At 45.8% G+C, this 15,485-nt stretch overlaps 1 protein-coding gene across 2 annotated transcripts in view; it reads right to left on the bottom strand.

Moving 5' to 3' along the window:
• Positions 1 to 573: 573 nt before the first annotated feature.
• Positions 574 to 15,485, bottom strand: part of shroom4 (shroom family member 4) — a 38,288-nt gene continuing 23,376 nt past the window's right edge. The window contains exons 1-9 of one of the 2 annotated variants that reach the window (XM_054753584.1): positions 13,845 to 14,252; positions 12,139 to 12,351; positions 7,287 to 9,957; positions 4,912 to 4,976; positions 2,925 to 4,289; positions 2,622 to 2,751; positions 1,997 to 2,269; positions 1,769 to 1,911; positions 574 to 1,702 (exon numbers count right to left, since the gene is read on the bottom strand). In XM_054753584.1, coding sequence (XP_054609559.1) covers positions 1,546 to 1,702; positions 1,769 to 1,911; positions 1,997 to 2,269; positions 2,622 to 2,751; positions 2,925 to 4,289; positions 4,912 to 4,976; positions 7,287 to 9,957; positions 12,139 to 12,191 — 4,857 coding nt within the window. In that variant the 5' untranslated portion in view covers positions 12,192 to 12,351; positions 13,845 to 14,252 and the 3' untranslated portion in view covers positions 574 to 1,545. Of the gene's footprint in view, positions 1,703 to 1,768; positions 1,912 to 1,996; positions 2,270 to 2,621; positions 2,752 to 2,924; positions 4,290 to 4,911; positions 4,977 to 7,286; positions 9,958 to 12,138; positions 12,352 to 13,844; positions 14,253 to 15,485 lie in introns of those variants that run through there. The other variant, XM_054753583.1, reaches the window with a different exon arrangement.

Raw genomic sequence — 15,485 nt, 5'->3', positions numbered from 1 at the left:
CAGCCCACTGTAAACATTTCCCGGCCCACAGTCCCACACTTTTGTTTTTAGAGGGCCTCCTTCCTCCCCACTTCCTGCTTTCTGCATAATGCCACCTCCAGGCAATGCTGAATTCATGGTTAAAGAAAAGCTCTTAAAACAGCAAGCAATTACATGCCAAAAGAAAGGCCACCATGTGCGAGACCTCCATTGGAACTGTACCTGATTGTTGATTTACCAAAGCAAGTACTTAGGGTTGGTGTTTGAAGCACCAATATTCTGTATTTGAATAATCACTACTCAGTTAGACTAGACATTTTAAGAGCCACACTGACATTAAACAAGTTGCAAGTTCCTCTTTAAACGAGTCTCCTCACCGCAAGCCTCTGTCTCTCGCAGAGCTCGGATCGTCCGGCAACCTCCATTTGGCCTCGGCCGTATTTACTTAAGGACCCCCCACCCGGAAAAAAAAAAACACCCCTGGAGGGAATCAATTTCAGTGCACACAGGAGGTGTATACATCACAGCAATGAGACATGCAGGGAGTTTAAAATACTATTATTTATCACACCCACACAAAGCAGGCCTTTTGTAATGCTCTTTACAAAGAAACAGCTTTGTGATGAATGACAATTACACAGAAAAACATTTAAAAAGGCCAAAATGAACAAGTTTGAGTGTAAATCTTGCTTAAAGAGCATATTCGTTCCACAATTCACCACTAAAATACCTCCCAAACTTGATTTACTGAAACTAAAACTGCCCCGGTCCAAGGGTCAGTGCTGGTGCATAAAGCTTAGGGGGACTTTGGCCCAGATCACAAATCACCAAGAGGTGGAGGCAGAGGAGGACAGTGGGCACTTTGTAAAAGTTTAATGGATGATGAAGGCTGGATAACAAACACAAAGGACACAAACTTGCCTGCCTTGATTGCTTAATTGCTCAATTCCTTCTTGGCCAAACTTGTTTCTGTAAATTGTGAATTCATGCAGTTAAAAATTGGTCTGCTGTTGAAATGGAATTAACAAAAGGTCAAAATATACACTTACTTTTTCTAAGCATTCCATACAAGCCATTCCAGTCTATTCAAATACACTATATACACAATGTATACACTATACACAAAAGGGTTTTCTGTACATGTATGTGACCAGAGTATCAAACTCCACACATCAAATAGCTGCAAAATACAAACAAAACATGATGTTGTAGACAATACAGATCATGGATTGCAGGGTGTCAGCCAGCAACAAAACCAAAAATAATACTGAAGAAAATTTCGTAATGTGAAGCACCAAAAAAAAAAAAACCCTCTTTGGTAGTGAGATCCACACAAGTGTCTTACAGTACATGTTGCAGGCACATCATGGCAAGTAAACATGTTCTTAAAGTTGTGGAGATGCTTGAATTGAAGTTCTGAGCATGCTCCTTTTAAATTCTTTGTAATAGTCGAGTTTGTGCATGGCAACCTGAGGGTTTTTAAGATGTTGGTGCAAGAACCTCAGGGTCTACTCTTGCATGCACCTTTGGAAGCCACTTACATTTGTGCTTTAAAAAGGAATTTAGTCAGTACTGTCCATATCCCATGGACATTCCCATTCCCAGACCAAGGCCCAGCCCTAGACTCTCCCTCAGCCCTCTCAGCTGCTCCTCTCCCAGACGGATCTTGTCCTCCAACTGTCTCTGCTCCACCAGCAGGCCAGCCTTCATCTTCACAAAGTGGCTGAAGGAGACAAAAATGTGTAAAATTTAAACACTTTTTGGAAAAAATGTTGATGGTATATTGTACCTATAGTCTCGGTGCTGGTCTGGAGAGAGACAGCGTGCCAGAACCCGGCTGACAGCCTGCTCCCTGCGGTCGACGTGGTCCTTCAGATCCTGGGCCTCTGAGAGCTGCCTCATGAGCTGGCGCTTCTTTTCCAGCAGGGGGAGCTAAACAGCAGCCGATGAAGAAGAAAAGGTTCAATATGTTTTACACAATCAGTTTTTGAGTGAGCTGCTTGTCCCTCTTCCTCACCCTCTCGTCCTCTTCGGTGTCTGGGTCCAGCGTGTCCAGTGTGGTCTCCACTCTCAGTAGTCGGGCCGACAGCGACAGCAGCAGGCTGACCACCTTGTCCAGGTCGCCGATGAACATGCGGAACTTGTCCACCTCGTTGGGCTTGCACGCAGCCACCGCCATGCTCTCCACCTCCTCGCCCAGCTGTGCATTGGCACGGATGTCTTCCTGAAGTCCCCGCTGGGCTTCCCTCAGGACCCCCAACTTCTTGCGCAGGCTCTCCATCAGCTGTCTCTGCGCATGGCAAACACATTCAGATGAATCAAGGGAACAAAACAATGGACTGGAACAGGGGCCTCCCTTGTGAGCCACCAGAAGACTTCAGGGGAAGCGCAGCAGCTTGAGAAAAAGAAGAAAAACATTTATCAAACCTACTAATTGCTAAGCCAGTGTTTTTCATTTTCATTCATTTTCTTTTTACCATTATTGAGCACATATTTTACATGAGAAATATCTCACATTATTCTATCATTTTTATTCAATAAATAATCATTTTCAGACCATTTTCTGTAACACGGCACATTAGTGTGCCACACTTTGAAAGCCCCTGATCAAGAAGACATGCAGCAGGCGACAGTTCGGTCACCTTGTAGCTGAGCTCGTCGTCCTCGTCATGCTCCTTGTTATCACTGAAGTCCTTCATCTGGGACAGGAGCTGAGCCTTGGCTGCTGACGTGCTGTAATAGGACGAGCAGCTCGAGCTTGTGCCAGACCGCCTGACAGAAAGACCAAAACAGTTCTCGTTCACAAGCTGGTACGAGATGACATAGCATTTAGAAAAGCTGTAGAAAAATGAAAGAGAAAGATAATCTGGAAAAGTTTGTGGAAAGAGCTTTGTCATGGTCTGACACACACATACACACACACAAGCACGCACACACACCATTACCTATCCAAGCTGTCGGTGTTGTGCTCCACACTCTGAAAGGTGCCCCTCCAGTTCTCCGTGCCTGTCTCCCCCTTGCTGTTGTGGAGGAAGAGCTCCTCCAGGCTCAGTTCCTCCCTGCCGCTCTCCAGCTCTTCCTCCACAGAGCCGCTCTCCTCCCTCCTGGTCTCACCCACCGGCTCGGCCCGCGGGTCCGGCAAGGTGTCGATGTCCGTCTCCAAGATGGTGACGGGCAGCGCAAAGCAAGGGAGCTCACTGGTTATCAGCTCCTCCTCTGCAAGGGGTCTCTCATCCTCCTGGAAGTCATCAATGTCCGTTTCCAAGGGGACATCCAGTTCTGCCTCCATGCTGTGCGAGGGGCTCGGGCTTAGGGTCGTCTCCGATTCGGTTCCGGTTTCTGGGGGCCTTGGCAGGTCAAGACTCTGCTGCTGCTTGTATTCCGGTACAGAGAAGGACTCAGAAGTTAACACACCACCAAGGCATCCATCTTCCAAGACAGGTGGAAGTGCATTGTTGCTATGAATTCTGGGAGAGGGCGTTCTGTCCCACACAGCTCCAGGTCTCTGGCTGGGTGGCGGCTTGTGAAGATCACTACAACTGGTGTCTGACTCAGATAGACTGTTGAGACACAGACCTTCAGGTGCTTGTGGGGGCGTCATCACCCTCCCGTGCTGTTGGAAGTACACACCACCCAGGTTCCCCTCCCGCTCCCTGGTGGGTGGCTCCACAGGCCTGAAGGCCCGCCTGGAAAACCTGGGACTGAAAGGGGCAATGGAAAAGGAGAGCTCCGGGAACTGATGCCAACTGGATGGGATGTGGGAAAAGGCGGGTTCTGGGGGCCGTGGTTGGTGGCAACTACAGCGCGGGCAGTTCTCTGCCACTTCCTGTCTCTGCGGGGGCAGGCTGTATGACCTCTGTCGGCACGGTTCAGCATTCAGATGCTCTGTGGGCTCAGTGGACGTATGTTGTGGAGGCGCAGTAGAAGAAGAGCAGAACAGCATGTGTTGGGATGCACGCCTGCGGTGGAACTGCTCCCACTTGGGGGGCGGCGGTCTCGGAGGAGGGTTTTTCTTCCTCTGGGTTAACTGTGCGCTGTGTAGCACGTCCCCCTGGACAGCGGCTGTTTGTTCTTTGACTTCGCTCAGTGTCTGGCTGACTGCAGAGGAATGCGAAGGCATCCAGTGTTGGTTGTTGGTGAAGCAAATATCGTTTTCGGACATGGCGCGTCCCCTGAGAGACAGTGGCGCTGGCGGCGGAGCCGCTGTGTATGCATTGCAACTATTCCTGCCATTTTCCAACTGTCTGGGGGTGCATGATCCCTGGTGGGGAGCCCCTCGGTTTTGCTCTCGTCTCCAGCTGGTATAGTCCCTGTGATATGGAGAAATAAAAAACACAGAGAATATGACAAAATGCAACAGTGCAGTAGATCCCCACTTTTCGTGAGTGTTACTTCCAGGACCACCATCAAAAATCAGTGAGTAATTGAGACGCACATAAAAATGTCTGTTTTTGACACACGACTTGATCCCCTTCATCATCCAAACCCTCCTACTAGCTTAATGTTGACGTTCTCCTCCAGTTTCAGATCAACATTTGTAATAACAGCAACTGTTGTAATTATTAGATTAGATTCAGCTACAAAATACTCTCTTCAATATGCCTCACATACTATTTAAACGCATTTTAAATTCTAAAATGTGTAAGTTCTCACACCAATGAATGATAATGTAAGATGATCAATGAACAGATGGAATCAGAGTCACAGCATGGATGATTGCTTTGCGCACTTAAATGCATTTAAACCTCATTACAGCCAGACGACAGCCTAGCATGACTGAGCGAGATTTTCTGCCAACTCTCCCCACCCTAAAGTCTCCAGGGACTTACTTAGGAACAATCAAGACAAAGATGACCCAAAGGAGCTTTGACCTCCCTCTCTCTCCATCAGAAAGCCAATACTATTTGTTTATATGAAAAAGAAGTGTCTCACCTTTCTGTCAAGCTGTACTTCCTGCTTAGCTTGCTTGTTTCCTGTTGCCGGGCAGGATACTGCGCCTGAGTAGGACAATTAAAAGTAATAACACCACAAAGAATCCAACTGGTGTGAAGAGTTCCAGGCAAAGGGAAGTGGGCCTTCCTCCGACAATGTCAGTGGTGATATAAGGTATACAATATTAGGTACATAATTTGGTTTAAAAGGTTCCCAGGACTATCAAGAGTTCAAATAAGGATGTACCTCCCCACCTCCCTTCAATAGTCCTCAATCATCAGTTTGTGGTCAAAAGGAGACCAAATCCACCACCATGTTCACAAAGTATTTCAATGATCCGTAGAGTTTTGAAATCAAAACACATTCAGATTCTGACCACTTGCAGGATACAAGACGCGACTTCAAACCGGCAGATCAACCACAAGCCACTTGGATGGGCCCAGACCCTCTCTGATGCTGGTCAGTTCATTTCAGTGGAAATAGCGCTGTCTAACACTGCAAGGCAATGCAGCTGCAATGTTTTTGTTTCAGATTGATTAATTTGAAGACAGCAGCTTGTGCTGAGAAACCACCACTGGGGCCAGAACTGATTTTTGTTTCAGACCATCTATAAAAAATGTTTAAGGGTGTACCACAAGGCCGATTGTACCGTGCTTGGGCCCACTCCACACCGCTGATAGCGCTGAATTTCAGTATTTCCACTCCTTTGGCATGATTGGAAGAGGATGGCCAAGGCACATCATGATTGCATGCATTACACATAGCCAAGTCATAGAATGACTGCAATGCTTGGTAAATAACTACTCTGTAATTTTTAATGATTGACACGATTTGTAACAGAAATAAATGGGAGTACTCAAAATTATCCAAAAATTAAACACACGGCATGCACGCTCACCTGTGACTACACTCTCAGTGGTATTTCCTTGCAAGTTCTTAATGATAACGGCATTCATAATAGAAATACATCGGAATACTCAAAATATTCCAAAACCAAAAACCCACTCCACTCTCAGTCACCCGGAACTATTTTGTGTGCGCAATAAATACATGTATTTAACCAGAGAAGCACCCGGAGAGCACAGACCTCCGCCAAGTGCCATAGTTCCCCCCATATTGTGATTCACACAAAAAATAATAATCCTGCAATTTTTTTTATCAGTCTTTGATATTTTTTAGAACTTGTTGGAAACTTGTCCTGTCCTGTAAGAACGCTGATCATTATTTGTGGAGTTATATGGACAAATGCCGAAAATGTGCCTATCTCGCAATGTTAAGGAATCCTTTAAAAAATTCCTGGATCCAGACGATGATCCGGATTACCCCCCAAATTTTATCAGTTCTTCCATATCTCATTTCCGACAATTCCTGAAAATTTTATCCAAATCCATTCAGAACCTTTCAAGTTATTTCGAACACAAACAGATAAACATTGGCAAAAGCATAACCTCCGCACCGCGCTTTGCGCTGCGCTTGGTGGAGGTAATTAATGCAATCGTGCAAGTCCAGCAATTTACAAAACTAGAGGCATCATCATGATTCATCCTTTCCTCTAGACCAGTCATTCTCAACTGGTGGGTTGCGACCCATTTTCAGTGGGTCGTGGGTCTTAATTTTGCGCTTTTATTCTAAATGAGATTTGTTTTATGCAGCAGGGTGTTGTCTGTAATACTCCTATAGGTGGCAACAACAGTCTGAAACGCTGTCATAGAAGAAGACCAACATTATATTAACACATTAAGATGTTGAATGTGGCAGTCCTGTCTGTTGTTGAGCCTTAGAAGGTTTTGACTAGAAGTATTTATGCTTATTCTATATCAGCTGTTTAAGTGGAATGTGAATCTTAGTTATCTATTAATTGTCATATTTGGAGGTGTTCGAAATCACCATGTAAAATCTCTAATGCTAACTGCTAGGGCGTATATGGGATTTTCATTGTAAATTAGCATTGAGCTAGCACATAGTTTGAATTTGTTTATGTTAAATGTCAGAGAAATTATTTTTATCTTATGTAAGTTCTAATTGACACTCTTTATTTCTGTATGTTCAGTTTTACAGCGCATCAAAGTCAAGGCTCTGAAATGGAACTCAACTGGAATCTTTATTGAGAAGAAGTTGAAAAATTTCTATATTTCCACACATCCCACAATTTGGGTCAGGTTATTCAAGAATCAAGATTCAAGAGAGTTTTATTGTCATGTGCATAGTACAACAGCAGTTATACCATGCAATGAAAATCTTATTCTGTTCATTCTCCCAAGAAAACAAAGAAAACAATGAAAGAATAAGAACATATCGCGCTCCCATTGAAAGTTGACTTGGCAATGTCCTGACAAACTACATAAAGTCAATGGTACCAATGAAAGGAGACTTACTTCTGTCGGGTTGTAGCTCCTCGGGTCCAAAGATGGCTGTGAAGGTTGGTTAACTGGGTAGAATGCAGATCTTGGGATGAGACTTGTACTGCAAGACTTGGGATGCAGGTTCTGGTCATGAAAGTCCTGATTTGTTTCTCTGGCGCATGAACTGATGAAAAAGTCTTTCTGTTGTCGCTCTAGCTCTTCCTCGCTTTCTATTTGAAGTTGCTCCTTCTCCTTCGCCTTCTCCAACTCAAGCTCCATTTCACGTTCCGTTTCCCACTGTCTCACCCTCTCCTCTCGCTCCTTCTCTCTGAGCCTCTCTCTTTCCATCTCTTGTTCCCTCTCCTGCCTTTCCTTCTCCTGCTGCATCTCAATTTCTCGCAACATTTCATCCCTCACTTGTTCTCTGGCTCTTTCCTCCCATTCCTTCATTTGGTCCCTCTGCTTCTCCTGCTGTCTCTCTCGGCTAGTACACACTGATGGCCTCCTGGCTTCCATTGGTTTTGGAAGCAGGTTTTTTTCTTGCTGTAGCCCCCCTTGGTAGGAATATCTCCTTTGGTGTCTGTACTGAACATGCTCTACCTCCTGGGACTTTCTCTGTGTGTGACTCAACACACTAGACACCATTGATCCTGCAATGGACTTGCTCGTCTCCTCAAAAAACTTCCTTCTGTCTGCAAATGGAAGGATGTCAGACTCCTCCATCCGAGAACAGGAAGAGGAGCGACCACCAGAGGGCGTGGAAGAGGATGTAAAGGCACAGACCCCATGCCTTGACTGGGTGACCCCTAACATGCTCTCTCCAACAACCCCATACAGTTTGCTTGGTTCTGGTTCTGGCTGGAGCTTATGCTCAGGAGTCCAACGCCAGCGGCGAGCTTTGCCTGCAGGAGCTGGCTCCTCCACAACTCGGATGCCAACACCAAAATTAGGCACTCCTGGGTCCACAATCTGAATGGCTGTAGTTGTGGATGGAGGTTGAAGAGGCAGATCATCATGGTTTATTTGACCTGGAGTGTTTGATTTCTCATCTCGTGCTGTCTCTGCTGTACTAACAGTTGGGGCAAACACAACTTTGGTTCTTCTTTCTTTGACTACAATGTCCGCTTCTTCAGGCTCCCAGTGGAGGTCTGCACCCTCCTCTTCCTGGACAGTTTCACCACTAGAGAGTAACCCTCCAGGGCCAAGGCTACTCTGCAGTTGAGCCTTCTTCCTCTGGATTTCATTTCGAAGGTTGGTCGCAAAGCGTTCACTGCGGCGGCGGTTTCGACGATGGTTCCTAGATGACTTTTTCATGGTGGCCTCGGCATTGTCCTCAGATTTTTCTCCACTTCTCCTGCTCTCCTCTGCCCTTTGCTCCTCCATTAAAGTATCAACGCTGACAGCAGCACTAAGAGGCTGAAAATCTCTTCCAAGTATTTGGTCAGAACCCAGGATACCCTGCAATGATGTCCCTGTTGGTTCCTCAGGTACACTCACAGAGCGGCTCCAAGGATGGTGATGCTGATTCAGAGGGAGGGACTTGCCTTGTATTCCCATTCCTTCCTCCACGTCCACCTCCAAGAAAACGGATCCAGGGGTTGAGCAGCGGCTTCCATCCCATTTGTTTGTTGGCTCAGGAGAAAGATTGTTTGAGCGTTCTTGGCTCTCCATCAGGGCTGGTGGTAAAGGGGACAACTTGGTCCTACATGAGGGATATGACTGACTAGAAGGTTCTAGTGAGGAGTTGTCGCTGTTATACTGCAAAAACTGAAGTGGTGGGGCATTCTTAGGGTCATTTTGCTGGTGTAGGCCTGCAAAAGGATGCTTGGTCTGAGAGTGTATGACATGAGTGTGCCCCTGAGTATCCACTGACGGGTCTGAAGCAACCACAGATAACCCACCTAGGTCCGAGAGGTGATCTGTAGTTGTTTTGTCACTGTAGTCCTTCTGAGCATTCATACTACATCCAAGTTGTTCGTTTTGGCTATAGCAGGATCCTAAATGTCCAGTATTGACTTCTTCAACTTGAAGGAAACCATTATGAGTTCCCGGTTCACCATTTGGAGAAGATGTATTGTCATTATAGAAACAAGGAACACTGCACATTTCAATAGGAGCTGAAGCACAGCGTTTGTTTGAAACATTAGAGCAACTCCTGGTTGTTTTAAAACTGTCTTTTCTGTGTGGAGGCTGAGTGGGAGTCATCTTTCCTTCTATTCCACTTTCACCACTTATATCACAGCCTCCTCCTCTCCTCTCCTCCTCATAAGAACAAGAGGAAGGCCTCTCTTTCACCTCTACAGGCCTGATCCTCGGCCTGGTCAGTGACATGGACTTCAGTCCAATCAGCCGTGCGTCATCTGCGGCCTCGCTGGATGAACTTACTGGCGTTGCGGCATCCCCACTGGCAAAGCCTGGAGAAGACGGCCCCAGGCTTTGGAGGAAGTTGTCCATAGAGCACATGTCACCAGGTCGGAGCAGCACTGTGGCGTAGTCTGAGGTGTTGGAGCTAGCGGAGAAGGAGCTGTAGGCAGAGTCTCTCTTGTTGTTGAAGAGTGCCGGGTCAACAGGGGAACTGAGGGAGTCAGAGTAAGGCTGTGTGACAGGTGTGGGCGTATCCAAGCTCTCCATGGAGCCCAGGGAACTGCTTCGATCGGTGGATGAGTACGGCCTGGACAGCTGACCCCACTGCATGGGCAAGTCACTGGAAGGAGATGGAGAAGGGATACATTCAGGTATTTTATAACATTACCACATTAACACTAACATCCATCAACAAATATAAAAGATTAAAATGTTAAAAGGATCAATTCTTCCAGGCGGAAGTCAACACTTTTTACGTGTAAGTATTGATACCCAAGCTAGCCCTCCATTGGTGAAGATTTCATACACCTAGCATTCATTTTCAAGCGGCAAAAAACCAAAAAGAAACTAATTCTTCTAATGACATAAATTCAAAAGCCTACCACTGGGGAATCTGCTTTAAATCACTCCTTAGAGCAAACCACAGTAGTCCTGTATGTGTTTTTAAAAGAACCCTGCAGGATGACTCTTTTAAAAAAAGTCTGATATGATTTCCTCCTCATCATCTCCTACTGTCTGAAGCCCAGTTCTCTAAAGTCCTCACTTGATTCCCCATATGCTCTGCCATTTTTCTCTTTCTTCCTTTTCCAAATCATTTTATAACATCAACACTATCCTCTTTTGAACATTATCACTTCGGGAAAATAGTCAAATGGTTGATAGATTTCAGATGACGCAGCAAAATATCAAAGTAAGTACTTACTAGGAACCCTGCAAGACAATTGCACAGAAACCATGCAGAATTCAGTGTGGATTTACATGTGGTAAACTTTGTGGTTGCACAACAGAGCAAGCGGCAAAGCCAAGACAACCAAAACGTCCCAGACATGAACCCGAGTTCAATCCCCTGCATTCTGGCTATAATACAATCATCTTTACGATTTCCACTTGAGGTTAACGGCCTGAGAATTTGCCAAAAGTCATAAGGTTGTGGTTTGCTATTCCATGCACGGATGCGAGAAATCCAAGAGTTTCCACAAAATTCATCCAAATTTCATAGGTCACTGCTGCTTTTATGACATTTCTATTGGGTAACTCATGATAGTCCTGCGTGAGAAAATTGTCTGTGAGGGGAAGTGAATGAGAAAGCAAGGGCTGCTGTATAGATTTGACCTGGATGAGAGCGGGAGGAAGAGAGGAAATGAGACAGGAGCTGGACAGGATATGACAGTAACTCCTGCTCAATGAGGCGCGCCGTAGAACATGCAATCGAGACAGTTGACGCAGGCAAAATCATCACGAAACAAGGTGTGTGTGTTCAGATGGAGCGGATTTCTTTTGGCCTACCAACACAAACACACACACACACACACATACACACACATACACACAGACGCAGTGTGTACAAAAGGTCCCACACAAGTACAGTTTACTGGACGTCTTCCTCTCTTTGTCCACATGTCAAGAGTTACGTGCCATTGTGAAACATTCCCACACACATGTTGCCATCATAGACCCAATTCAGCCTAAAAGAGGTGCATGATATCATTGATTCCTATCAGGTGGAGAACAGTAGAGCATTGATGAAGAACAAAGACATAAAGGCTATTTATTTATTGTGAGTCACAATACAAACACTGAAGTTCCCGTTTCCTCTAAAGGATCCACAGTTTAGTTTGATGAGATCATAACACAAATATGACTACATGACTTCTTCTTTTGCCATAATACAGTATATGGTACACAAAAATCTTAAGTAATCTTGGTAACACACAAGCCAGCAAAAGTGACAAAAGCTGCCTCACAAATTGCATCACTTTGTCAAACAGTCTTTAAGTACTGGACTTTTATTTGGACCTGGTGGCTTGTTAAATTCCAGCAGTGCAGTTCTGATTCACCGCATCCACCGTCTATGTTGTACAAGCATACCAATGATGTTTGCTGACATGGTCACTTGAAACATGAGGTTTGTGGCACATATTCTGGATGAAATTATCACACAGCAGCAGAAGCAGCAGTGTAAGAATTAAACCCAAACAAAGCCACATAAAAAATTGACGAATCATTTACCAAAATGAAAAAATCTTTGAGAACTGTCAACATGGCCCCCTAGACAAAGAACAGCTCACCGGGGGAGATCTGATTGGCTATCACCGTTGGAGTGTTTGCATAGAGAGTTAAAAATAGAACAAGGACCTTCCTGCGTGGGTGGTTGACATTGAAACACAATGATGTCACCCGTTTCCTGGCAATTATTGGCTATGAGGGGACAAAAATCCCAACCAGGGGCATGCTGAACCAGGGTAACCCGTACTCCATAGAGTTAACTGTCTGAAAGATACATGAGATTTGAAGGACTCACCTGTGGTCACTTGTGTTCCAGGCTAGTGTATAAGCGCCAGGATGGAGCTGCATGGCAGGTGGAGGAGGGGGAGGTGGTGGGAGTGGGGGGGAGTCGGTGAGTGGAGGGACGCTGGGCGGCGGAGACGGGGGAGGGGGTGGCGGGGGAGGTAGGGGAAGCTGGGACAGCTTCGCAAGGTGCCAGGAGTGAGGCCTGATGAATGGGACGCTGCGCCTGCGAAGATAGACGGGGAGAAGCGACAGGTGACACCGGCCCATACATTACTGGATGACAATCGAACACCCAACTTCAAAATGAATCATAAACCGAGACAGAACTCTTGAGATATGTGAACTTGGCTAATTTGAGAACTGCCCTGTCCTAGGGAGAACTTACACTAAACCTCAGCCTTCGTGCTTCAGCCCATTTGCATGCAAACGGCGAGAATCTATCGCGTTACAGTCATTCTATTCTGTGTGCGTGCATGCACTCATGTCGTGCCCTAGTCCACCTCTTCTTATCAAGAGGAAGTGTACCAAACTTCAGCACGGTTCACTTTAGTTGTGAAGTGGTACGACTGGCCGATTGAACGACTTAAAAATAAAAAAAAAGCATTGACACCAAACCTGAACTCTTTTTGTTCTCAGTTGTACTGAAAATAAATTAATTGTGACTATTTTTGGGAGAAGAACGCCGGATGTTGGCACCATAAGGGAAAAGCAAGGAAAGCCTTTTTCTGATTGCTTGTGATAAAAGCAGAAACATTTCCAAGACAAACACTCTTTTTTTCCTGCTTCTGCCTCCTTGAACATTGTGTCACAACGTCCTTCATGTATATGTACAGTATACTGTGTGTGGGGAAATATACAAGCACAAACATAAACCATGTCTTCCTTCCATTTTAGCTGCTCGATGGAGACAGTGCAGATGTACGGAATGCTGTGGCAGAGAAAGTATATTCAAGTTCTAGAACTTTCTGACTGTTGCTGTGGTTCCTTGAGGGTATAAAGCGCCAGTGAATTCCTGACTTGTTGAATGTGCATGCTCGTTGCCCTCGGAGTGTCTTGATGACACAACCGAAGGATATAAAAAAATTCTTGGAGTTGCTCAAAAGACTTTTGTGTAGTTTGCATTCAGGGACGTCCAAGGAGGCTCCATAATGTCTCTGGGCCTTTTCTTGTTTTTTTTTATTTTATTACAAGACCCAGGGAACACAAGAGAATGCTGGCTGATACTTTCTTTTTGGACGCACCTAGTCCACAACAACGGCTACAAAGTTGGCATAATGGTGTGAGCTCAGGGTGACACTGTCATTTAGTGGACTTAACAATTCCCAAAGTCCCCAAATAAATATTGGATAATCTGCTGCAATGTGGGGGAAGGAAGTGTGTCCCTTGAGCTTCCACAAACAAGAAGGTAAATTCGATTAGGCCACAAGACGTAGCAGAAATAGGAGAATGAAATGTAAAAAGTCATAAAATGTCTGATAAATTCTGTCAGATGAAGAAAGACTGCTGGAATGTCCCATTACATTGTCAGAGGCTGCAACAGCTGACTGCGCAAAGGTCAAGGCGCATAATCTGAATCACACACACAGTCTCAGTACCAGCGGCCCAGCCAATGGCAGACAAAAAAAGATTTGAGCTACCCTAGAGATAAGCAACAAGGACGCGGACGATAAGAGCATTCGGGGTCACAATTAACTTTAGGGGGAGAGACAAACCCACCGGATTGACGAAGAAGAAGAAGCATCCACAGGCAAAGTGCTCGCGGCCAGTAAAATGTGAGGAGCCAAAAGGTCAAGTTCAACGCGTTCACTCGAGAAGTCCGAACAATGGAGCCTCTCAGCTCACTTTCTGGGCTGAATCTGCTCCTCCTTCTTCTCCAGCGTGTCTTCAACTGTATGACAAGAGTGCCTCGCTATGACCACAAGGTGGGAAAAGCATCTTGCGACAATGTGTCCGTCGTCGGAGGCAAAGCAGGCCGGGACTGAGAGGGAAAGTCCAAGCGTCGGTCCTCACATCCCCTCTCCTTGCTTTTCCTGTCTTCCTCCTCACTCATTCTTCTCACTGGAAGACAAAACATGACTATTTCTCCCTCCTGTGCCATTGCAATCACTCCCACCCTCTCTCTCTCCCATCTCATTCTTTGCCTCCCTCGCTTTCCCCCTCTCTTGCAGGATGTGTGAGTCAGTCAAAGAGGAAGTATTGTGGAGGGCAGATAAAGTGGTGTACGGCTGCTAAACTAATAGCCAAGAGTTCCACGGTGTTATTGTTTGATGAGGGGGATGCAGAGGTACTTCCTGAAAGTGCCTGAAAGAGCCAAAGACACAGAGAAAGAGGCAGCTTTTTCCATCAAAAAAATTATGATGAAAGAAGGAGGGTATAAGAGGATGTGAGGTCTGGAGAACAAAATAGCATGAATTGAAGCTAACTTAGACCAAACAATGAGCTGTGTTGATGGATGAGCAGAAAGATGCATCCATCCATTTTCTATAATGCTTTTCCTGGAGCCTATCCCAGCGGACTTTAGGTTAAGTCTCCAGTCAATCACAGGCTCTCCAATTAGCCTAACATGTATGTTTTTGATGTGGGAGGAAGGCCGAGGACCTGGAAAAACCCACACAAGCAAGAGGAAAACATGCAAACCCCACAAAGAAATGCTCCAACAAAGATTCAATTTAAATTTTTATTATCTTTTATTATTGGCTTAATTTATTAATTTTTAAGCTCTCTCTTCACCGCAATGGTCCAGTCCAGCGACCGCATTACTGCAGACGCTGCACCAATCCGACCTCACGCTCCAGCCTTCCCTCACTCATGAGGTAAGACCTGGGGCAAGACCTCACTCCCAACCCGGAGGGTGAAATCCACCCTTTTCCGACTGAGAACCGTGGCCTCGCATTTGGAGGTGCTGAGGCTCATCCCAGAAGCTTCACACTCAGCTACGAGCTTCCCCAGTAAACGCTGAAGGTCACAGCCTGATGAGGCCATCAGGACCGCATCATCTGCGAATAGCAGAGACGAGATCCTAAGGTCCAGAAACTGGTTTCCCTCAATGCCTTTGCTGCGCCTAGAAATTTTGTCCATGAAAATTATGAACAGAATCTGTGACAAAGGGCAGCCTTGGCGGAGGCCAATATTCACCGGAAACAGGCTCAACTTACTGCTGGCTTGCGAACCAGGCTCCTGCTCCGGTTGTACAATGACCAAATGGCACGTAGTAGCGGGCCACCAATCCTGTACACCCGGAGCACCTCCCATTAGACACAGGTTGAATGCCTTTTCCAAGTCCACAAAGCACATGTAGACCGGTTGGGCAAACTCCCATGTACCCTCTAGTACCATTGCAAGGGTGTAGAGCTGGTC

This window comes from Dunckerocampus dactyliophorus, chromosome 15 (assembly GCF_027744805.1).
Source record: "Dunckerocampus dactyliophorus isolate RoL2022-P2 chromosome 15, RoL_Ddac_1.1, whole genome shotgun sequence".
Lineage (NCBI taxonomy): Eukaryota > Metazoa > Chordata > Actinopteri > Syngnathiformes > Syngnathidae > Dunckerocampus > Dunckerocampus dactyliophorus.
Note: the sequence above shows the minus strand (reverse complement) of the source record. Positions and strands in the feature narration are given on the sequence as shown.